Source organism: Myodes glareolus, chromosome 9 (assembly GCF_982192425.1).
Source record: "Myodes glareolus chromosome 9, mMyoGla1.1, whole genome shotgun sequence".
NCBI lineage: Eukaryota > Metazoa > Chordata > Mammalia > Rodentia > Cricetidae > Myodes > Myodes glareolus.
Window position 1 is genome coordinate 26813770 of NC_142034.1, and position 24454 is coordinate 26838223.

General features: G+C 48.8%; 1 protein-coding gene across 2 annotated transcripts in view; it reads left to right on the forward strand.

The window, feature by feature from the left end:
* The window catches only part of Igf2bp1 (insulin like growth factor 2 mRNA binding protein 1), a 46565-nt gene extending 22964 nt beyond the window's left edge, over positions 1–23601 (forward strand). Inside the window, exons 3-15 of one of the 2 annotated variants that reach the window (XM_085695695.2) lie at positions 1426–1474; positions 1866–1917; positions 6652–6715; positions 7596–7877; positions 8794–8928; positions 10455–10577; positions 11194–11329; positions 12902–13024; positions 13371–13490; positions 14201–14275; positions 15038–15169; positions 15395–15508; positions 17176–23601. In XM_085695695.2, coding sequence (XP_085551821.2) covers positions 1426–1474; positions 1866–1917; positions 6652–6715; positions 7596–7877; positions 8794–8928; positions 10455–10577; positions 11194–11329; positions 12902–13024; positions 13371–13490; positions 14201–14275; positions 15038–15169; positions 15395–15508; positions 17176–17268 — 1498 coding nt within the window. In that variant the 3' untranslated portion in view covers positions 17269–23601. The remainder of the gene's footprint in view (positions 1–1425; positions 1475–1865; positions 1918–6651; positions 6716–7595; positions 7878–8793; positions 8929–10454; positions 10578–11193; positions 11330–12901; positions 13025–13370; positions 13491–14200; positions 14276–15037; positions 15170–15394; positions 15509–17175) is intronic. The other variant, XM_085695696.2, reaches the window with a different exon arrangement.
* Positions 23602–24454: the final 853 nt, after the last annotated feature.

Genomic DNA, 24454 nt, shown 5'->3' on the forward strand with positions numbered 1-24454 from the left:
ATTAAGGTATTGATTTGGGTGGTGAGCAGTTGCTCTGGGAGTTAGCCCTGAACCTGAAAGTGATCCTCTAGGGAAATACTTCCTTTTCACAGCCCTTTGAAAGCTGGGATGGAGTAAGGATAGTGTAGTCACCAGGCAGAGAAGGCAGAGTCTCACTCCGGAGACTTCTCCTGCTCACAGATCTATTGTTACAGTTTAAGGATTTACTCCAAGTCCTTACAAATATTATCTAGTGCCACCTCCCACCTGTGAATAGGTATTATCCCTGTTGTGCAAAAGGGGAGACTGGGCCTCAAAGAAGTTAAATAATCTTCTAAAGATCAGTTCTAATAAATGGTTTAGGTCCCTCGCGGTGCCAAGGGCTTACCCACTGTATTATCTTCTGTAATTGTTGGCATATATTGTTTCCCCTAATCCAGGGGAGCACCTGGGCCCCAGGCATTCCACCTTTTCATCCCACAACCCCAACCTCAGGAGCAAAGTAGAGCTTGAAGTAGGTGCCAGTCAAAAAATTAATAGTTACAGTCAGACTTGACTTGAGATTTATTTATTATTTTGCTGTGTATGTGTGAGTATGTTCCTGTGAGTCTGGTGCCTGAGGTGGCCAAGGTGTTGGATCCCCCTCGAGCTGGAGTGCCAAGCAGTCGCTATCTGCCTCACATGGACATTAGGGATCAAACTCAGGTCCTGTAAGAGTCCCCAGCACCATTTCTTCAGCCCCTTGACTTTGCCGTAGTGCTGGACACTACATGGGAAAGCTAAGCTATAGCAAATGGCAAAACATCATGTAGTCCTTTGCTGCCTTTATGCTGAGAGCATCTGGTTCCGCGTTCCTCCCCATGATCCTATTAGTAGTTTGTCTGTAAAATGAGGTCTACCCCACTCTAAAGTCTGCATTCCTATTGGGTTGCTATTCTTTTTGGTTTTGTTTTGTTTACCTAAGTTGGGGTTTCGCTGTATACTTTGGCTGTCATCCAATTTTTTATGAAGATCATGCTGGCCTCGATCTCAGAGATCTACTTGCCTCTGCCTCCCCAAGTGCTGGGATTAAAGACGTGAGCCACCACCACTTGGCTTCAGTTGCTTCCCAGCTCCCCACCCCCACCCTGGTTTCTCTGTGTATCTCTGCCTGTTCTGGAACTCACTCTGTAGATCAGGCTGGCCTCACACTCATGGAGATCCACCTGCCTCTGCCTCCCTGAGTGTTGGAATTAAAGCCGTGTGCCACCACCATCGCCTGGCTTTCGGTTGCTATTTTAAGGGCTGGGAAATCTAGCTTGAGTTCAGTCCCTGGCCCTGTGGAGGAAACTGCCATTCTACGATTTTGGTGAGATAGCAAGCTGGGACAAGGGTTAGAAACTGCCAGGTCATGGGGGCCTAAATCATCTGGGATTTTCCTAATTTTTTTTTTTACTTTTATTTCAGGAGTCGGAAAATTCAGATCCGAAATATTCCACCTCAGCTCCGATGGGAAGTAAGTGTTTGTGGAAGTGCCCAGTGGGGTGGAGTGCAGAGACAGGGCAGGGACTGTGTCCTGCTGAGTTAGTGGACGACTAGAGAGGTCTCCCCTGGGTGTTGGGTGGAGTCTCATTTGTGCTCATACTCTGGGCAAGAGGCATTAAGGAGGTAGAAGTTTTCTCCTGAATTTTAGAATTCTGATAGCAGAAGTCTGAGTTTGCTTTACAAAGTTCCTTAACCTAGAGCCAGGGATATTCTTGCAAACACTAGGGTTGCCATCAGCAGGAGTCTAAGGCGTTGGAACCTTAGGCGAAATGTGATCCAATGTCTAGTTCCTGCCAGTGTCCCAGAACTTTAGGGCAAGGGGTATCCGGGCCCTGGGAAACAGCCTTCTTCTACTTCTCCAGGTGCTGGACAGCCTGCTGGCCCAGTACGGTACGGTGGAGAACTGTGAACAAGGTAAGACTGGGTCAAGGGATGAGGGAGTGTACAAGGACTTGGATTGCATCAGCATCAGATCCAGTGGGAAGATCCAGACAGAGTGGTGTACAGAGATAATGCTGGACATCTGGCCCCAGCATGTTCCCTGCTGTGTGGGGAACCATGGGACTGGGCTGCTGTGTGGCAGGCTGTGTTGGTCAGGCTGGCCTTGAATTCAGATCTGCCCGCCTTGGCTCAGTGCTGGAATTAAAGATGTGGACCACCACACCTGACTTCATCATCTTTTTTGCTGAGGAGTCTGAGTCCCAGGCTAACAGGAATCACGGTATTTCAGTAGAAGTTTAAGAATGGACATTTGTAGGGCTTGGTGCATTTAGTCCCAGCTGTTAAGCAGCAGGGGCAGGAGAATCTCTGAGTTTGAGGCCTGTTCGACCTAATTACCAAGCTCCTGGATTAGGTGGAGAGACTTTGGTTTTTTTGTTTTGTTTTGTTTTACTGGAACTAGCTCTGTGGTCCAATCTGGCCTTGAACTCAGATCTACCTGCCTCTGCTTCCCAAATGCTGGGGTTAAAGGCCTGCGCCACCACACCTGGGTGTGGTAGTATACACCTTTAATCTCTGCTGGGTGCAAAACTTTCCTGAGTGTATCCTGGTCTACAGAGCAAGTTCCAAGACAAGTAGGGCTACACAGAGAGACTCTGTCTTGGCGAAGCAGCATAAAATAAAAGGAGCTTGGGGAGGGAGTCGGGAGAGTGCCGGAGAGATGGTTCAAATGATTAAAAGCACTGGCTGCCCGTTCTAGAGGACCCAGCTTTGATTTCCAGCACCCAAAGGCGGCCCATAGGGATCTAATTCCACTTCCAGAGGAACTGAAAAGTTGTTTGAAAAGTCCTCACATCAAGTGGGCAGTGGTGGTGCACAACCTTAATCCCAGCACCCGGGAAGTAGAGGCAGGCAGATCTCTGAGTTTCTACAGAGCGAGTTCCAAGACAGCCAGGGCTATCCAGAGAAACCAAAAAACTCTGACCCTTACCCCCCCAAACAAACAGGGTTTATTCATTAATGGTTTGTGTAGGCAAAATCTTTTGACCGATGTGCCCACAAAGGGAAGAGTAATAGGAATTCTAGGTCATACAAATTTGCCACGATTTTGAGAGTCTTCTGTTTCTAGGAGTGTAAACTCTTGCAGAGAAAATGGGCTTGGGATGTTTGGTTGGACATAGGGTTGTTAGACTTTTTTTAAGCCAACACATAAGAGCATCACTGTGGCGCGCTGCTTGACCAGCAAGCAAGAACGACCACGAGTTGAGGATTCTTCCCAAATCACACTTTATTGGAGCCTCTTGGTTGAAGGGAAAGTGGGGAGCGAGAGAGGGAGAGAGAGAGAGCAGGAGAGTGAGAGAGGGAGAGAGGGAGAGAAGGCGAGAGAGAGCAGGAGAGCAAGAGAGGAGGAAAGCCCAGAGGCAGCTGCTTTTCTAGGGTGGAGGGACTCGGATACTGTCCTGATTGGTGAATACCATTTTGCAGATGCCCGGGGCCTCGGGATTGGCCAGGGACAAAGGCTCAGTTGTGCAAATGCATTTACCTCCAAAGCTGCAGAACCGCCAGTGCCATAATGGCGATGTCCTGACGGCTCCTTACACATCGCGTGTTAATGGGTGCCATGTGATGCATGTGTAAGAAGCATCCTGGACTCAGTCTCCTGTCCATCAGTCAGCCCCTCCCCAGGCTGTAATATCTGATTCTGTGTTACTTCCTTGGTACACTGTACCGTACACGAGCTGGGCAAGGGCCTGGAGATTGAAAGAACACCCAAGAGACCTGGGTCATTGGAAAGGAGATCAGCAGAAAGCCATTTATTCAACTTTGGGTAAATCACACACCTAGCTGCTGCACAAGGATTTCCCCCCAGGCAGGTGGGAAATTACCACACCAAAGATGGAGTCAACAATGCCCTACAGCTAATCACCAGGCTGGGGCAGGGGGAGCACAGGAACAAACAGGATGTTTGAGCTTACTGACCAGAAACTATCCTCCAGATAAACCCCAGGAACAAGGGCAGACCCAGGCCCTACACCAGGCTTCCCTTCCCTGTTGCTCCCCCACCTTCTATTCTCGAGTTCACCTTCTCCCAGTATTTTTATCTTTTTCCCATTTCCTCACCTTTTGCTCTCCCCCTATTTCCTCTCCTTGCCCCTCCTTTTCTTTTCTTCCTTCCCCTTTCCTTTCCATTCCCCCCTTCCGCCTTCACATTCCTGAGAGTGTGTGGTGACTTGTCCTTTAGGACCTGGCTTGTTTAATTTAATCTAGTCACAGATGATGGGATTTGAGTTTTTTATGACTAAATAATATTCCAGTCTGTGCGGTCAGGGAGAGTGCGTGAGCGAGTGCCCCCTGTGGCCGCTTTAGGCTGGTGCATTTCTTTCTTGCTACTAGTGCTGCAGCCCACTTTTGAAGATCTTTAAGGAGCAGCGATTGCTGTCTGGGGTATAAATATTCATTTCTAAATTCTTTGTGGGAAGAGGCAAGCTGTGTGTGCTGACAGATGATTACAGGCGTGGCCTGCTCAGCAGTGAAGTGCCGTTTTCTCTGCTCTAATCCTCTGACTTGTCTTTCATCTTAAATGCCAGAACGGAGCGGGATTCGCTGAGAGCTATTGCCCAGTCCTGCTTTCATCTGAACTCCTGAGTTAGACACACCTGGGGGCCACACTGAGCAGGCAGCCAGCTGCCACTGAAAGGAATAGGCTCCGTCAGGTTGACACCTTAATCTGTCCCTGGAACTCACATGACGGATAGAGAGAGCTGACTCCCTCTGACCTCCACATCTGAACACATACACACGCATGCGCACACACAATAATTTAAAATCGTTAAAGGGATCTCACAGATCTGCTCAAGGCTCTCGCCAGCCCAAGCTGGCCTTAGACACGATCCTGTTTAGGGATGGCAGGTCTGCACCACCACACCTAGCTCAAATGTTATGGTTTCTTTTTAAGGCAGAGCCTTGCTGTGTAGTCTTGGCTGGCCTCACACTCACTATTGGCCCAGGCTGCCCAGGAGATCCGGCCATTCTTATCTTCTCAGTTTGCTGGAATTTCTAGTGCATTCTGCTGCACCAGCTTTAACTGTCAGTTACTGGTTTATTTGAGAAAGACTGTCTCTCTGTAGCCCAGGCTGGCCTATTTTACAGTGTAGCAAAGGCTGGTCTTGAATCGTGACAGTCATTATTCCTGCCTCAGCCTCTGAGTGCTGGAATTGCAGGTGTGCATGCCATGCTCAGCTTCAAATGTCACTTTCTTTTTAAAATTTTTTAAAAGTTTTATTTACTTATTTTAGTTTATCTGAGACAGGGTCACACTATGTAGCCTTGGCTGGCCTGGAACTTGCATGTAGACTAGGCTGGACTTGAAAACATAGATATGCCTGCCTCTGCCTCCTGGAGCCAGGAGGGAATGAGCTGGGACTGAAGCTCTGAGAGGAGAGCAGCAAGTGCTCTTAACTGCTCAGTTATCCTTATCAGATAAGAGGCCCCCTTATTTTTTTTTTAAAAAAAAATTTACATTTATTGTGCTTGTGTGTGCACATAATATACATGGGATGGCCACCTTGTGGAGGTCAGATGACAACTTGGGGCCCAGAGATGGGACTCAGGTTCTCAGACTTGGTAGCAGGTGCCTCTTTTCTTTCCACTGAGCCATCTCAGCAGTTCCTTGTTTTTATTTTTATTTATTTTTAACTTTTTGTGTCTGGGTGTTTTGCCTCCATCTCTGTATCTGCAGTATGTGTGTGCAGTGTCTGAAGAGGACAGAACCACTGTGTGGATTCTGGGATTGAACCAGGTCCTGGGGGCTCTTAGCCACTGAACCATTGCTGAGGTAGCTTTTGAGACATAGCCTTCTTTATCAGTGCAGTCTCGAATGCCCATCTTTCTGCTTTCTCCTTCCAACTGCTGAGAATGCAGATGTGCACCATAACACTTGGCCTGAGCTCCCTCTGTCTTGTTCTCTCTCTCTCCTTTTTAATGAAATAACACTTCCCATCACTGAAGTGGGTTGGCCTTAGTCCTGCTGGTGTGTTAAAAGTTAGCCTTAGCTACACAGTGAGCTGCAAGACATTGTCTCACAAAGTCAAAGGTTGAGGGTGTAGGCCAATGTGCAAGGGTTCAATTTCCAGTAGCACAAAATTAATTTTAAAAAAAGGTAATAACCAACAAATCCAAGCCCTTGGGTGGGATTCTTTCTACTGACCCATAACTATGGTGGCCCAGTGTGTGTGTGTCCGTGTCCACTCTCAGGGTGTTTAGAATACTGGAGTCTGGAATTCCTTCTCTGGAAAATATGTCTTTCTGGATATGCAAACTTATAAAGTGGATTTAGGTAGTCCCAGGTCTCTTCAGCCATTGAGGGAAGGAGACTCAGGCCTTTTTCTTGACAGTTACCTCTGTAAATGGCTAACCTCATCCATTGTCTTTTTGCTAATTGAACTTTCCGGGGTAAGTTTGCCTCCAGAGTGGGAATGTGTGTGGGGTGGGTGTTGGCCTTGCTATGCTATAGCTGCTTCTGAAAGACTGGAAAGGCTTGGCTAGCCTGTCTTCTTCGCCTGTCTTCTTTGGTATCCCTGGAGAAGGTCTGCGGATTATTTCCACTTGTTTTTTGGGTATATTCTAAGCTCAGGGTAGGTAGTCCACTGCTACAAACAGGCTGGAGTTTGTTGGCAGAACTCTAACTCTGGTGGCCCGTTGTCTCTGCAGTGAACACAGAAAGTGAAACGGCAGTGGTCAACGTCACCTACTCCAACCGGGAGCAGACCAGGCAGTGAGTACCTCTGCAGTGCGACTGGGGGTCTCTGGGGGGTGCTGGAGTTGGGTCTTCTACTTAGACCCCCATGGGTAGGTCCAGTGGGCTGGAATCCTCAGCTGGCATCTGATGCTTGTTTAGCTGACCCTAGGATCTCACCAAATCAACTGAAAGGAGGGGGCGACTAGGGGTAGAAGGTTGTCTCTGGGCACCCTGGATTGCAGGGTCCTGTATGTGTTGATAGTGCCATCTTTTGGTTATGGGGAGGAACTGCCTTGTTCAAAAAAGAAGGGTCAAAGGTGTTTCTTTTTTGAGACGATAATGATCTCCATTTTCCATTTCACTTTACATAGCCAAGGTCTATCCTGGTCTGATTTTCCTACCCTCTATTTCCTGAACGTTGGGATTATAGGTGTGGGTTGCTGCTTCTGGATCACGTATGTAGTGCAGGATGGTTAGGAGCCCAGCTAACGTCCCCTCCCAAAAGTCCTCATCACCACCGCCATAAGTCCCAGCCCCTGTAGGTTCAGCATTTACAGTTCTCACTCCCTGGAGTGGGCAAACTACATGCTGTATACTTTGATTCTTTATAGCTCTGATTGGCACAGGGTTTTCCCTCATTTTAAACTTATTTTCTTGCCTCAACACTTTCCAGCAGCCTTGAATGGAAAAGCATGAGTGAGACCTTGCTGTATTGATGGCTTTTCCCTTAGTGTCTTCTCTCTTGTAGACTGGAAGGTTGCCTAGAGATGGTGGGGTGGCAGACAGGGTTATTTTCCCATCTTCAGTGTGGTCCCCAGTGTATCCTAGCTGTGACCAAGTAGTTTCTTTGTGGAAAGAAGCACTGGATGTGATTGATATGGTTGGAGTGACCACTGAACTTCCTCTCTGTCCCCAGAGCCATTATGAAACTAAACGGCCATCAACTGGAGAACCATGCCCTGAAAGTCTCATACATACCTGATGAGCAGATAGCACAGGGTCCTGAGAATGGACGCCGTGGAGGCTTTGGCTCTCGGGGCCAACCCCGGCAAGGATCACCTGTGGCAGCAGGCGCTCCAGCCAAGCAGCAGCAAGTAGACATCCCCCTCCGACTCTTGGTGCCCACGCAGTACGTAGGCGCTATCATTGGCAAGGAGGGCGCCACCATCCGTAACATCACAAAACAGACTCAATCCAAGTGAGTACTGGGAAGGGAACAGACCAGGACCTGGAGAGGCCATGGAAAGCAGCTGATTGGAGCATCAGCATCTCTCTCCTGGGAATTGTTGCTTGGGAAATGGGTGGTCCCTGTTGACAGTATTACCTCCCTGGAGGTTGGGCAAACGAGACGGAATGGGTCTCTGGTCCATATACTTTCATTAACAGGAAGAGTTCCATAATTCCTCATAGCAAGTTGCTGCTCCAGGAAATCCAGTCCTGTGAGTTGAGTCCTCAGTCCTTGGGCATCCTTGATGGTGACCACAGCTTGGCTAAAGTCTCAGCCCTTTATCTTATGTCTTACACTGTAGTGCGGTCTCCTGCTTCCCTTATCTTTGACGATTGGTGCTTTTGAGAAAGAACAGCTTAGGTTGTGTCCATATTCATAGAAAATCACTCATTTGCTTGTAGTTGGGCAGTGTGTCTCCCTGATGCATTGTTGGAGGGGAAAAGAACTTCACTACCACACATGCCTGTGGGAGTGTTCGCACAAGACAGCTGTGAGGTCGACTGCATTGTCCTCTCCAGTCACCTGAAGGAGGCAGGCAGAACGACACCTGCCCATGATTTCCTGGCTCCATCTTTACTTTCCTGGTTCTATTCTTGACAGGCACCATTCCAAGGAAAGTGGATTCTCCTTTTTGTTGTTGTTGTTGTTGTTGTTGTTTTGTTTTTCAAAACAGGGTTGGGAACCTGCCTGGAACTAGGTCATGTAGACCAGGCTGGCCTCGAACTCACAGAGATCCGCCTGCCTCTGCCTCCCAAATTCTGGGATTAAAGGCGTGTGCCACCACTGCCCAGCTGAAAGTGGATTCTTTATGCCTTTGATTGAGAAGAGGTGGGGGAGTTGGTGTTATTGAAGACAAACTAACCAGCTCTTTCCTTGTGGTCCTCAGGATAGACGTGCATAGGAAGGAGAATGCGGGGGCTGCCGAAAAGGCCATCAGTGTGCATTCCACCCCTGAAGGCTGCTCCTCGGCCTGTAAGATGATCCTGGAGATAATGCACAAGGAGGCAAAGGACACCAAAACGTAAGAGCCAAGCCCCAGGCTTCACACGTGCCAGGCGGGTGCCAGGCGGACGCTTGGCTGCCTAGCCACGCCCCAGCCTCATTGCAATTGTTAATAGCAGCCATACAGAGTCACAAACTACACATAAGCTAGAATGAGATCTTCCCCTTGTATAATCATCTAGAAATTTTAATGTGCTCAGTGTTTTTATGTTCATATATGTGTATGTGTGTTCATTTGATTTATGTAGATTGAGTGTGTGCTGGTGAATGTGCATTGGGTCAGGCTGAAATGCTGCTTACTACCATGACTTTCTTTTTTTGCTTCTTGAGAATGGCTCTGGAGTTGGAGAGATGCCTCAGCCATTAAGAGATACTGTTCTATTAGAGGACGAGAATTCAGATCCCACCACTCATCTTGGGTAGCTTACATACACTAGGAACTTGAGCTCCAAGGGATCCTTTGCCTCCCTTCACACATTTTCTATGTCTCTGTCGCTTTCTCTCTCTCGCACTCTCCATCTCTTAAAAGTGAGAGTAGGGTCTTCCACAGTCCAGGTTAGGACTTGGTCTTGCTAATAGTTGTGCATCACCACAATATTTCCGTTGTTTGTTTGGGCTTTTTTTGTTTTTCTTATTTTTCAAGATAGGGTTGTTCTTTTTTTAAAATTTATTTATTTTTATTATGTATACAATATTCTGTCTGTGTGTATGCCTGGAGGCCAGAAGAAGGCACCAGACCCCATTACAGATGGTTGTGAACCACCATGTGGTTGCTTGGAATTGAACTCAGGACCTTTGGAAGAGCAGGCAGTGCTCTTAACTGCTGAGCCATCTCTCCAGCCCCTCCTTCCTTCCTTTTTTAAGACACTAGTTTCTAGCTCTAGAATTTAGTCTGTCTGTAGACTAGGCTAGCCTGTAACTCAGAACCTTCTGTCTTCTAAGTGCTGAATTAAAGGGATTTGCCACCCCCATCCAACTTTGTTGTTATTTTCTTGATACAGCTTTATTGGATTCAATTAGTACAATAATCTATGGACATATTGCCTTAGGTTAGCCTAGAATTCCTGGGCTCAATGGATCCTCCAGCCTCAGTCTTGAGTGGCTGGGACTGTAGGCACATGCCACCATATCTGGCTTAATTGTGTATTGTTTCCACTTCCTTTGTGCTCCCTCAGCCCCCTTCCCCTTGGGGGCAGATGGCTCAGCTAAGTTACTGAGCTAAACCCCCAAACCCTATTCCACTTGTTTTCCTGTGTAGTTTGGTTTCTCAGGTGTGCAATTTGAGTTTCGATTTGTGTATGTCAGTACCTGTTGAAACCATGATCACAGTTAAAATACATAAAGCTTTGGCTCCCAAACTTCATCCTGCCTTCCTCAGTCCATCCTCCCTGACCATTTCTCTGTAGATCATTGATCTACTGGGTTTTATAGTCCTCTGACACTTGATTGGTGGTTCTTCCTGGGTTTGTCAGTTGAGAATGACCCCCATCTTGTTTGAATCTTCGTTGACGTTATTGACTGGTCTTTCCCCCATTTTCTCCCCAGGGCAGATGAGGTTCCCCTGAAGATCCTGGCCCATAATAACTTTGTGGGGCGACTCATTGGCAAGGAAGGCAGGAACTTGAAGAAGGTCGAGCAGGACACAGAAACAAAGATCACCATCTCATCGTAAGACTTTCACTGGTTCTCTTTTCAGAAGTGCTGAGCACAGGGCCTGGGCTACCAGGGTATTTCATCACTGAGCCTTTTAAATTGGGCACTGCTTCTGCTGGCCTAAGGCAAATCGAAGATGTGATGGCATCCTTTTCTAACTCAAGGGTTGGAGCACCCCTCCTCTTGGCACAGTCTACCTCAGGGCATCTCCAGAAAAGCCTGCAACTAGGGTGTGAGCTTTAGGTATCTGCCACTGTGAGTGGTACACAAACCTTGGTCCTTTTTAGGGTGGGTGCGCTGGTCTGTCTCTGGAGAACCAGTGAAAGGCACGGGCTAACTGTTTGTAAGCACCCTGCCTCTCTATCCTTTTAAAGAGACTAACCTGTTTGTAGGGTACCTCTTCTGCAGAAGAGCACAAGGGGCCACCTGCAGCCACTCTGCGTGTCTGGGGTTTTGTTCTTGGTTGTCCAGTCCTTGCCCTGGCTACCTGAGGCTGGAGATAAGTTAGACAACCTTTAGAAATGCTGGCCCTGTAACTCAGCTGGTTCTTTTGACCTTGTTTGTCCCTAGTTGGGACCTGGTCCCAGTCCTGCATTGCCCACTGCTTAGCATTGCCCTGCTCTCCTGCCAGGCTCCAGGATCTCACTCTGTATAACCCTGAGAGGACCATCACTGTGAAGGGTGCCATTGAGAACTGCTGCAGGGCTGAGCAAGAGATCATGAAGAAAGTTCGAGAGGCCTACGAGAACGATGTAGCGGCCATGAGTGTGAGTGACAGGTGGTACCTTCCTGTCTTTGTTGCTGGGAGTTGAATGTGGGCCCAGGAGATGGGCAAAAGCCATACCTCCAAACTACATTCCGGTACATCCCGGTACACCGTCTTCAGTGCCCTTCTCTGAACTTAGCAAGGGCAGCACTTTCTTATGCCTGTTTTTCCTACATGTATGTCAGGACACCATGTGCATCCCAAGGCCAGATTCCCTGGTGAAGCAGAATTACAAATGGTTGTGAGCCATAGCCACCATGTGGTTGCTTGGAATTGAACCTGGGTCCTTTGGAAGAGTAGCCAGTGCCTTTAGCTACTGAGGCACCTTTCGAGCCCCTCAGTTTGTGCTTTTAGACTTACTCGTACACATTTCTGTCTCGGTGGCAGTGGTGGTGCTGGAGATGAAGTCTTGTACATTGTAGGCAGACACTCTGCCGGAAGTGGGCTGGTCACCTGCCTCTTGAGGTAGGGTTGAGGGCATAATCTTAGGTTTCATGAATTTCTATACCTTAGCCAATCTGATCTTGATATTGTGATCCTTTCCAGTAAAAGTTGTGTACCATAGTAGACAGAAGGGTCATAATTTCAACCTTTTTTTTCCCTTGAGACAGGACTTAAGTATGTAGGCTAGAACTGAATTCAGTTCTCTTACCTTGACTTACCAAGTGCTGAGTTTTTATTTGTGTGTGTGTGTGTGTGTGTGTGTGTGTGTGTGTGTGTGTTCAGAGGCCAGAGGAGGAAATCAGGTGTCCTGCTCTATCGCTCGTCCCTTTGTTCTATTTACACACAGTCATTTACAAACCTGGAATTAATTGACAGCAAGACCCAGCAGTCCTGTCTCTGTCCCCCAAGTCCCACTGGGCTAGCTACAGATAGGATCATTTCCATGGGCGCTGGCATTCTCACTATGTCCTCGGTGCTCTTGTGCATGAGCCATCTTCCTGTCCCTATGATCTGATTTTGCTTGTCACCATCTCATCTTGTTTGAGACACAGTCTAAGTGTGTAACCCTGGCTGGCTTGTAACTTGATAATAGAGCTAGCCTCTAACTCGCAGAGGTATATGCCTCTGTCTCCCAATGCTGGAATTTTATTTTCACCGTGCCCAGCCCCATCTTGGTCTTTTAAAGGAAACTAGGGATGGTATACTTAGCAGAAAGGTTCAGAACTACTTGGGCCCCAGGAATCAAAGGGAAAGTTGTCCCGGCTTCTCATTTAGGGGCATCACATTCTCAGGTAGGAGCCTGTTTTGTTTTCATTAATGTGGCAGAAATAACTAGGGAACCTGCTGGTTGTCTTCCTGCTTGAACATTACAGTTTGGTCCAGTGAAGACATCTCCATGGCTCAAGAGAAGCCACAGTGCTGGGCAGGTTTTTAGACAAAAGCAAATAACTCCGGTGGGGAGCTGATTTGCTCTGGTGGTGCTGGCTCTTGGAAGTTAGCCAGAGGCACTACCAGGGCCGAGCAGGCCCCTCAGGAAGCTGACCTCATAGAGCAGGCGTACTTGGGATAAGATCATGTGGCCTGCATGATAAGCTGTGGATACGCTGACCTGTGTCTCCCCTCTATCCAGTTGCAGTCCCACCTCATCCCTGGTCTCAACCTGGCTGCTGTAGGTCTCTTCCCAGCCTCGTCTAGTGCCGTCCCACCACCTCCCAGCAGCGTCACTGGGACTGCTCCCTATAGCTCCTTCATGGTAGGTGAAAGGATTTATTACTGGGGACCCATGGGAGTGTAGGGGTTTGGAACATAGACAAGATGACCTTTGTAGCCAGAATAGGAGCCAGAAGGAAAGTAGTCCAGTCAAGATAGTATCTGGGGCGGTGACAGCAGCTTTCTGCTTAATTTTTGCTTCCCCTTAGTTGGAAGAGAGCTAAAAAGAGTTCATGCTATCTTTCTGTAGCCCAGGGTGCAGCTGGGTACCCACATAGGGTTTTTGTTGTTGTCGTTGTTGTTTTGAGCCTGTGGAAGGTGGAGGGACTCCTGGGTCCCGCCTCGCCCCACTCCCTGGTCCTTTGGTAAGGACTCCTCTGTCCTGGCAGCAGGCTCCCGAGCAGGAGATGGTACAGGTGTTCATCCCCGCCCAGGCTGTGGGTGCCATCATCGGCAAGAAGGGACAGCACATCAAACAGCTCTCGCGGTTCGCCAGTGCCTCCATTAAGGTGATTTGTTCAGAGTTCTTCCAAGACTAGTATGTACTCCAGCTCCCTTCACACTTTGGGGGAATGAAAGCCCAGTCCCTTGTGGGTGTCTTCAGTACTTGAAGTTTGCAGGCTACATGAAAGACGGTATTACTTAGACAGAAGGTTGAAATTTCCACAAAGTAGAATGAACCCTGTCCCAGACCCTTTCAAAACCAATAGCCCCACCCCTGCTGAACTCCAGCGGGTCAGTTTCCTGGTATGAGTTGTAGGGAACAGGTGGTTGATGTATGTCTCTGCTGGTTGTCCTACCTCCCTGCATGCAGGATTCAGAAGAGCGAGGGGATCTCAGCAGGAAACCAGTGCTGATCATCTCACACGTCCAGATTCATGGGTTTCCTTTAAATGGCATTTAAAGCTCTGTGTTTGCCACTGGACCCCAAGAGAGGTGTAGCCACAACCTTCTCTACCTAGTCATCACATGACTCTTGGCAGCATTTTGCTAAGACCCCCAGAGGGGCTGTTGGCGGGGAAGCCCTTCTGAGGAAGCATCTCTGAGGCAGGTCCTTCTGGCCCGCTGCTCATGATGTCTTCACAGGGCGCTTGTGCAGACAGGAACTTGGGTTTGAGGCTTTGTGTTCTTCCCCTCTCAGAATGGGCAATGGGAGCTAGAGGGGATGGGATGCCTTCCTCTGGAAGCACCCCCATCTGACCAACCGTGTCTTTTATAGATTGCTCCACCGGAAACACCTGACTCCAAAGTTCGAATGGTTATCATCACTGGACCCCCAGAGGCTCAATTCAAGGTTTGATTTATATTGCTTTTCCACGATGGATACAGAGTAACCAAGGTTGGGAACTTAACACGTGCAGGAAAAAGCCTGGGTCTGTCATGGCTTCTAGTCTTTTCTGCGGGATAGACAGCTGCACAGCTGCTTTCAAAGCACCATCAAGCTTAATCGCTGTTCCTTTCCACTTCCTTCCTCGCTTCCACATGCCCACTCAGGAATGTGAGAAAGAAGGGAATCTGGGGTGTTTGCATTTGATGGCAGCTCGCCGTTTCCTTTTTGTCTGTGCTGCTCCTGCTTCACTTGGTCTCTGAGGCTCGAGACGGTACTTTCTAGGTACCCAGAGTCATTGTTGCCATTCATGTCATGATGCATTAGTTATTGCCACATCACATAAGTCACCCCAGAACCTGTAAGTGTCGTGCATCCCTTGAAGTGTTTATTCGGTTCTCCTTTAGGAGGGAGGTGGGAAGAGATTAGGGCAGGGTCTCCATATGTAACTCTAGCTGGCCCAGAGCCAGTTCTGCAGACCAGATTGGCTATGAACTTGTAGTGATCCTCCTGCCTGTGTGGTGCTGGGATGTTCATTTTCTCTTGGGTCTCCAGCATTACAGGTAATCAGGGAACCATAGAAATCACCCAAGAGGGCTCTGTAACCACCTGCTTTATAGCTGGTTGGTCCTCCTAGGCTACAGTTCTGGCCACTTGGGTGGGAAAGGCTGGAGCCTAGGGTGTTTCACCCAGATACATGACTGCTTGTAACTATGGCCTCCTCTCTAGGCTCAGGGAAGAATCTATGGGAAACTAAAAGAAGAGAATTTCTTTGGTCCCAAGGAAGAGGTAAAGCTGGAGACCCACATACGGGTGCCAGCTTCAGCAGCTGGCCGGGTCATCGGCAAAGGCGGCAAAACGGTAAGACGGGGGCTGAAGGCGCTAGGCTTGGCCTCTACAACCCACCTTTTGTCTAGTCTTTTCACTTTTACCCTCATTTGTCCATTGACTCGGTTCTACTTCCAGGCTCAGTGCCCTTCACCTACTCTCACCACCCTCCAGTCCCAGCATTCTCCCGCTGAGTTGCCTTCCACCCCCTGTACATTCATTGCTGGAGCTCTGAGCTTCTGGCTGTCCCACCCCTAGGTGAATGAGCTGCAGAACCTGACTGCTGCCGAAGTGGTAGTGCCAAGAGACCAGACCCCGGATGAGAACGACCAAGTCATTGTTAAGATCATTGGGCACTTCTATGCCAGCCAGGTATGTACCATGCTCCCCTGCCCCCAGAGGACTCAGGAGCCAGGAGCAGAGAGAGGGCTGTCCAGGTTGATCTGTGTTACTTGCACAGGTCCTCGGCCTGCTCGGTGCTGGGCTGGGCTGGTTCAGGTTGAGGAGTGGATGTGAGGCTGTTTTCCACTTTCACTCTTCAGTGGCTCCATGGGTAAAAGCTCACCGAGCACACACCCGAGTGAGGTCTCCGGGACCCACATCCTGGTAGCAGAGAACCAGCTTCTGCAGATTGTCCTCTGAATTAAATGTGCAAATGCACACAATTCAAAAGTTTAAAAAATTAAGTTAATAGTTTCCAGTTATATTATGTACGATATATAAGGATTGTATTTATTTTTTAAGTGTTCATAGTGTCCTTGGTTGTCCTGAACCCCTTTTACACTGGATGGGAAAGGCGTTCAACTTTGTTCATTGAATGATGACTGTAAAACCCGGATTCTTCCTGCTTCCCCTTTGCCCTCTGGCCTGCTTCAGCTTTCTCTTCTTTTTTACTTTTTTAAAAACTGTTTTTATTGCTATATTTTTCCCCACTCCCCTTCCTCCCCTTTCCCCTTTCACCCTCCCCCCTCAGAAAGCTGGGGTTACAGACATGTCCCTGAACCTGGCTTCGCATCATTTGTAAATCTTGTCCCTTTCCCACAAGTCACAGTGGCTCTGAAGCCAGGGAAGCAGCGCCCATCTCAGGTTCAAATTTGGTTGATCCTAAGCAAGGGGAGGAAGGGGATTGACAAAGGGGCTCTCTTTTGGGGGGTGGGGAGGCTGGTTTTTGTTTTTCGAGACAGAGTTTTCTCTGTGTAGCCTTAGATGTCCTGGAACTTAGCTCTGTAGTTCATGTTGGCCTTGAACCTACAAAAATTCGCTTGCCTCGCCGGGCGGTGGTGGCGCACGCCTTTAATCCCAGCACTCAGGAGGCAGAGGCAGGCGGATCTCTGTGAGTTCGAGGCCAGCCTGGTCTACAAGAGCTAGTTCCAGGACAGGCACCAAAAACTACAGAGAAACCCTGTCTCAAAAATCAAAAAAAAAAAAAATTCGCTTGCCTCTAGCCTCCCAAGTGCTGGGGTTAAAGGCCTGTGCCACCACTGCTTGGCAACAAAGAGCTTAAACCCTCAAACATCAGCCCAGTGTTACATCTTTGTCAGTGAGTTGTGGCCCTGGGGAGCGATAGTGTAGTTTGGACTCATACTTTCAGCCCAACCCCACACACCCTCTCTCCTGTGCCCCCTGGTGTTGGTAGCTCTCTACTAAGATCTTTGAGAAACAGTGAGAACCATGGAAATGATAGCTAAGTTTTTTGCTGGGCCCAGCATTGTCTCACAAGCTTTGTGTCTAGTAACTCATTCAAGCCCCACAAGATCGCATTATTCAAATGAGGGAAATAAGGCCTTAAGAATGGAAGTAGATCTCGGCTCACCTGGTGCCAGGTGCATTGACAGTGTATTTCAGCAAAAGAAGGCATTGGAAATCTACGTGAAACCATCAGTGCCAATGAGCCCTCTCCCTTTTCTTCCTCCTTCCCTTCCTTCGGGTTTTTCCCGTTCAGTCGAGGCTGTTGAGCTGCAGTTGCCCTTTCTGTTGCTGGCATGCAAAGCCTCTCCTTGGAGCCTCATCCTCCCTCTCCTTGTCTCTTTTCAATGCAGATGGCGCAGCGAAAGATCCGAGACATCCTGGCTCAGGTTAAGCAACAGCACCAGAAGGGACAGAACAGCCAGGCCCAGGCACGGAGGAAGTGACCGCCTGCCCTTTCCTGTTCCGTTGGCTCCAGATCAGCAGGCAGAACGCGGAACTGGAGTGTGGAGGGCCAGTGCACTCTCCCAGCAGGCCTGAGAATGAGTGGGAATCAGGGGCTTGGGGCCTGGCTGGAGATCAGGTTTGCCCACTGTCTTGAGAAAAATGTTCCAGTGAGGAATCCTGATCTCTCGCCCCCAATTCAGCCAGGTGGCCACCAAGGCCTACCCCTTGGAGTGTCACCATTGCAATTGTGGCTTGGGTTGCTTTTAAACGTGGATTGTCTTGAGGAAAGTCTCCAGTCTCCCTCAGGAAGATGGGTCAGCTCCCCGTGGGGAAGAGAAATAAAATTTCCTTCAGGTTTTATTAAACCTCAAAGGATGGTTTGTTTCTTGACCCCATAATCTTTCTAACCTGACTTTTTGGTTAATTGATGAAAATTTCTCCCATTCTCAATGCCTTGACCAATATCTTGCCGCTTGCTGTATTCATTTTCACTGTCCTAGCCTTGTTACTGTGGGGTGGGGGCTGGAACACAGCTTTGTTTACAATATTAACGCTGGAGAACACCTGATCCTCAACCAACCAGTGGGGACAGCAAGATAGAAGAAGGAGAGAGATAAAGATTAAGATGTATATACTGATCCACGTTTAAAAGGAGTCCTTGGGCTGAGGATAGAGCCCAGTGGTCAGCATACTTGCCTAGCATGTTCAAGGCCCTGGTTTCCATCCTTGGCATCACAAAAAGAAAAACATAGCGCACCCTCGGGTGAGCTGTTACAGATCGCCATCTAGAAAAATTGGCACAACAGAAATTCTCCCTGGTCAGCTGGGGCTTCCCCACAAGATTCCCCGTGTTTATGCCCATCTAACCCTGTGGGTCCTGCATGGTGCCCTGGTACATATGGGTGGTGCCGCGCGTTCAGCAGGGTGAGGGCTAATCACTGTCCCTGATTCCTATCATTCTCAGGCGAATTTTATATTTTTTTAAAGTCTATTTTAATGATTGGATATATGAGCTCTGGGAAAGGGGGTGTGCGCTCCCTTTGATAACGTCTCAGTTCCATGGAGGAGTTGAGTGGCCCAAAGGTGCTCTCGCTCTAACCCGTGTGCTCTTACAAGGGCTGAGGCGGGCATTGTGGTCCCTGCCACGGCACTGTTTCCTTGTGGCAGTGGGACCTACAACCCAACCTTGAGCTCCTGACAAAGCTTAAAGTCCTTCATCTGGCAGACTTAGTCAATTGGAGAGTATGCTTCTGTTTTTATTGTAGAGGAGTATTTAACTGACTGCTCACATCTCCATGAATTGTCATTATGAAAGGCATGCCTGAGAACACACTTCAGAGTACCAGCAGCATTGTGCACAAAGGGGTGAACACACTTAATTTATTAATTTACCAGGCTCAATCAGATCGTGTTGGAAGTTTAGCCCTTATGGAGGACAGTGGCCATCAGTTAAGTGAGGCTAGGCCTCCCCTCCTAATACTGTACTGATTGTAATGCATATTTGCCAGGTGATGCACTTTAGCTACCCTGGAAAATACTATCAAGTGTGCTGGGAAGAAAGGAGGGCCTCTCTGCACTGGAAAAGCCCCTGCAGAGCTCCCCTCTTCCTGAGGACAACAGTGACAAGCACCCGTGATGTGTGGGCGGAGTCAGGCAATGCTGTGCTAAGTAAACTACCTCAAGGTGTGACATTACCTCAGCAATGATTTCCTTTTGTTCCCCTAAACCCCGGTTTTTAATTTTTTTTTCTTTATGATTTTTTTTTCTTTGCGGCTTGCTGATATTTTATATAAAAAAGAAAAAGCAAAAGAGAAGCTGATAGTCTTGAATATTTTATTTTTTTAATGAAAAGAAAAAATGAGAAAGTTATGTTTCATAATTTCTTACATGAGCCAGTAACTCTTTAGGAGCTCTCTGGAGAACAGGCCCTGTGGGGAAAGGTGGGGAATGGGGGCTGGATCCAGGGGAGGAGTGGATAAGCCCAGAGGGGTCCAGGGCCCTGCTGGTCTCTGACCTCTGGCCTTGAAGTAGGAGTTAAAATCTAGCAGAGCTTGGCCCCTTGGGGACCAAACAGCAGTGCCCACTGACCAGATGGCCTGTGGGCGCCCTCCCTCTTCTCCTGTGGTGAAACAGGGTCTCAGCTGGGCTTTCCCACCAGTGGTGCTGTTATTTTAAGATATTGCCTCCGTTTTATCGAGGAGAGAAAGAATAACTAAAAAATATAACCTTTTAAGAAAACCTGTATTTCTTAAAACATATGGGAGCCAAGATTCCGCTTATGGGAGAAAGATAAGGCCAGCCTCTCCCCCTCGAGAGACCGTCCTGGTTTCTCAATGCAGCGCTTTCCGTATTTATTTTTTGGTTATTGTTTCATTTCCATCCCACCTTGCTGTTCTTAGTCTGTATCATTCATAGACTGTAAGGCAAGCAGGTCGGCAAGGACTGCCCTCCCCACCTCCCTGTCTCCTTAGGTTGATTTGGTTGGACCTGTTAGGTAGAAATTCTTGATTTAGGGTGGTGGGTAGCCAAGAGGGGAAGGGAGATGGCGAACATGGTTGGGACAGGGTTTGCTTTGGTATGATCTTACCACATGGCCCCTGTGACAGCCCCTCATAACCCTTAAACCCTCTAGTCCAAAGAGGAGAAGCAGGAAAGTCTTTTGGATGGTAACAGGCCTGTCCCAGACACAAAGGGTCTCCCGACTTCCCGTCTGGCTCTACGTGCTTCTCTCTACACGAAGCAAAATGTTCAGACATCGGCCGTTCAGTGATTTAAAGTGGATTTCTTGCAGCAAGCATGCTTTGATACTGGCTCAAGTGATCATGGGTGGAGGGGGGATCCCACAGTATCTGAAATGAGATTGTTGGGGTGTTCCATTCCTTGGGGGCCTGCTTCCTTCACACTTTCAGCCCAAGTCCTCTTCCTTTGACTGACTGAGCCCCAGAAGAGATCAGAAGGTATGGCAGGGACCTGAAACTTACATGGACTGGGCAGAGTTTCCCGAGTTCCCCTTGTGGCTGGACTTGTGCATCAGGAAGATTGTGAAAGTTGGCCTACTAGAAAGAAAGATTGATTTGGGGTCAGAGGTCAGCGGAAAGGAGGAGCCTGGTCTGTCTAGGGTTGTTCTGTAACCCAAGGGCCAGACCTTAGGGCAGCCCCTTTGCCCTGCTCATCACCTCTTTCCCCCCATCCTAGGTAAGAAAGCAACTATTACAATAAGCACTTGGGAGATTTGAATGGTAGTGAAAAAAGCAATTTCACCAACTGCTTCCACGCCCTAAGGTGTGTATAGAGAGGTGTGTGTATGTGCTACACGTGTGTTTTTATGAAACGACCATCTCTAGGATTTTTTTCTTTTTGATTCTTTGAAACACAAAAAAAGCCAAATGGTTTGATTCACTGACTTTAAAGCTGTGCCTGCCGCTCACAGCGCGGGGGCTTAAACCACCTTTGGGGTCTGGTTGCCTTTGCAGTTGAGTTATAGACTCAGTTGTTGAAGGGGATCAAGGCAGGAGAGAACCTAGTTGAGGGCAGGGCAGTTGTGTGGCCTTGACTCCTCTAGTCCTTTCTGTTTTCCATTTTCTCCCTGAGCTCTCCACTCTTGGGGAAAACTCAAGCCTCACTGTTGGCTGGAGAGACCTCATGTAAAACCCAGAGGACACTGGAGCAGGATGCTCCAGTTGGTTCTGTATGTCCGTTTTCCTTTGTGCCAAAGACAGACAGACAGACAGACAGAGGCTGAGACTGTTTCTGAGACAAAAGCAGTGGCCGACCGTCTTCCTACATCTCCTAGGCCTGTCTGCAAGGGGGAGGGGCCTGGAGACATGTACACTAAAGACAAGGACCCACCCTTAAGCTCCTGTGGGACTTGGGAGTGGTGCTTGCCAAGGGCTCGGGAGCAGGAAAAAGGGGTCCTTTGACTCCCTGTTGCACTTTGGGGAAGGAGGGACTATTTCCGGCTCCTCGGGGCTGCTTTCCCTGTCCCCACTGCAGAGATGGCACCGTGGAATTCCCTTCAGGCCTGGCAGACTGGCAGTGAGGAGGGGCCTCAGTTAGCTCTCAAGGGTGCCTTCCCCTCCTCCCTTTCCAGACACCCTCTGCCAAACTGGGAACCATCAGTGCTACTAACTACCTCAGCCCCAAAGGGCGCCAAGCCTAACTGAGCCCCAGGTGGAGCTGGCTGGCGCCTTTAGGCAACTACTCCCCCTCTCCTGGGGCGAGGTCTCCTTTCCTTTCCCTGTTCATGGGGGAGAGCCTAGTGGCTTTGCCATTCAAACCACACAACTGTTTTGCCTGTTTGTTGAAAGCCCAATAGAAGGAAAACAGCTCTGCCTGACAGGACATTGTAGGAAGATTGAAGAGAATTCCTCAACGCCAGGGGATGTAAAAGCCATTTTCCTTCCAGATACTCGATGGTTTAGGTGCAGCACGTTTCTCTCGTATTCAGACGTAGAGTAAAACCAGCCGAAACTCCCTATTCCTTTCCTTTGGATACATCTCCATGAGAATACAGGATGTGGGAGAGGCCACGCGCCCGAGGGGTCTAGTGGATGGGTCAAAGCCTCAGCCCTGCATGGTCTGCGGCGCCATTGCTAATGGCCTCAGATGGTTGGATCTGGACTGACAGAAGAAGAGCGCTTGTTCTTCTGAAATAGCAGGAAGCTCCTGGAGCCCCGTGTGTTTTCGTAATCACAGATGATGAATGCTACGAGTATGAATGGGTGAACTACTACCTCAGTCCTTACAGTGAGATTGGAAATAGGGTAGGGACTCATGCATGAGGGTATGACTCCCAGCCAGAGAGAGTTGAGGCTTACGCTACAAAAGGTTTGTCTTGGGGATCTGGCAGGCGCGCCAGGGTCCCCACTCATATTGGTCGGGTTGGCAGGGTGTGTCACCTCGTCCCGTACCCCCTTTATGCTTTCCTCACCCATGCTTCACCCCCTTCCCTCATTCGTGTTCTTCCCTCACTTGCTTTAGCTTGGGTGGACAAGCCAGTGAGGAAAGGAATGGGCGCTTCTGTTAAGAGAGCGGGCTGCAGGGGAGTTCTGGGTCTGGCCTGGACCCCCTCGCTCAGCTCCTATGTTTGGAAGTCCCCGAACCAGGGCCTCTACAACAGGGTTTCTTGAGTACCCTCTACCTCCACTGAGGCCTTCTCCATGCAGGGCGGTCGGCCCTGGGGGGGGGGGGGGAGATGGAGCGTGATCCTTTGCCCTGGGGCCCAGCCCAGTCTGTCAGGCTTGCTCAGGCCATCTTTGTAGTTGGGGATTCCACTGGGCGACCTAGCCTTCCCCACCCTCTAAAGGACCTTCTAGAAGCCCCGTTTCACTTTTGTTTTTATCTACCTCTTAGCGAAACAATATAGAGAAATTAGGTAGTGGCAACTCAACTTGCTTAGCTTAGTGGGGGGAAAGGTTTCTTTTTCCAGAGGAAAAAATATTACCTTAAAAATACTTTCCAAAAAATATTTTAAAAAATTAAAAACCAAAACAAAAAAAAATTTTAAAGGAGGGAGACAATTTCCAGTAACCAATGAATTAATTTTCTAAACAGTCCCCCCTCCCCCCCCACACACATATACGTGTCACTTTCTGGCAACCTTCACTTAAGACGAGTTCCCAGTGTGCTCCTTGGCTTATCACATCCCACCTTATGGCTGCCAGTGAGACCCACCCATGCTTCTGGTCACTAACTCTCAGCCAGGTGACTTAGACCGTGAGAAGGAACACTGGGTTGGGGAGACACGGTCCTGATCCAGTGTTTCCTCTTGGCAGGCGGCTAGGGACCACTGGTGACGTTAATTACAGTTTTATGTGAACCACTGCTAGTGAGCTCATTCGAAATGAATTTAAGCAGATTATAAATTAGCCTAATAAATAAACATCTTCTATAACCCTTTGGAGTCTCCCTTCAGAATCTTGATTCTGGTCGCCCAAACCAGAGTTAAGTCAAAAGAGCCTGCTCCCCTAAGGCAGAATGGATTGATTGATTGGCAGCCTGAGACAGGCTTTCCGTGAGGAGTTGATTCTTCTGGGAGGGAATCTGGGAGAGGTTGGAGGGCTGCTGCTTGTGACTGTTAGATTTGATAATCACAACTTTGAAATCTGTACTTTACCGGAACTCTGCCAGTGTCACATCCCTGAATTTGATTGTGCCCTCCTCCTATCCTTTTCTTGAAGCTGGGGGAGGTGGGCAACTGGCTCGGACTTGGCAAGTTTGTTATTTCAATGAGTGAGCGCTCCGGGTTCCTTCCCGGTGAATGTTGTTTCAGCCACAAAGCAATTTCATTCCATTGTTTCAATCTCGAAATAAAAGAAAACTTCTATTGAAAACCGAGTGTGTTTATTCCTGGGAAGGGGTTTTTGGAGTCTGGGGGATGAGATGCTCAGAATGAGAGAGAACAACATCCTTGGGTATGCCTGAGGTCGGCCCCTGGGGATTGCCTAGAGAGGAATATCCCACAATTGTTGGTGTGGCCAGAAGAAATAAAAACCAGGAGGAAGTTCAGAGCCCAGGTTGCCTCTGCTCCCTCACTGCCATGAGGGACTGCTGTTCTCTTCCGTGCCCTCGTACTGACGGCCCGAAACAGTGGGTCAAAATGGTTGTCGTGTAGCTGGGCGGTGGTGCCGCGCGCCTTTAATCCCAACACTCTGGAGGTAGAGAGAGGCAGATCTATGTGGGTTTGAGGCCAGTCTGGTCCAAGTGCTAGTTCTGGGCCAGGCTCCAAAGTTTGAGAGAAACCCTATCTTGAAAAACAAAAAGTTGTCATGTATTGCCATAGAGGTAAAAGTAACTAATAACCCTTAATTCGTAATTCATGTAATATGGGGTGGCTTTCTTCAAGCCCCACCCCACCCCCCTTTTATTTTACTCGATAGGGTTTCTCTTTGTAGCTGTCCTGGAACTCGCTCTGTAGACCGTGTTGGCCTCACACTCGGGGATCATCTGCCGCTGCCCGAGGCTTGCTTTCTGGAGGCACGTTCACAGTGTGTAGCCCAGGCTGGCCCTAAACTCACCTGCCCTAGTCTCCAGTGCTGTCGTTCCGGTTAGAGGAGCAGCATCGCAGCCGGCCGTGTTCTGGACAGGCAGGGGTGAATCCACCCATGAGCCACTTTGCTTTGGCTGCAGACCAGGTCTGCACTGTCACCTCCTCGTGCAGTGCGCTGTAATCTGTCACTAGTCCCC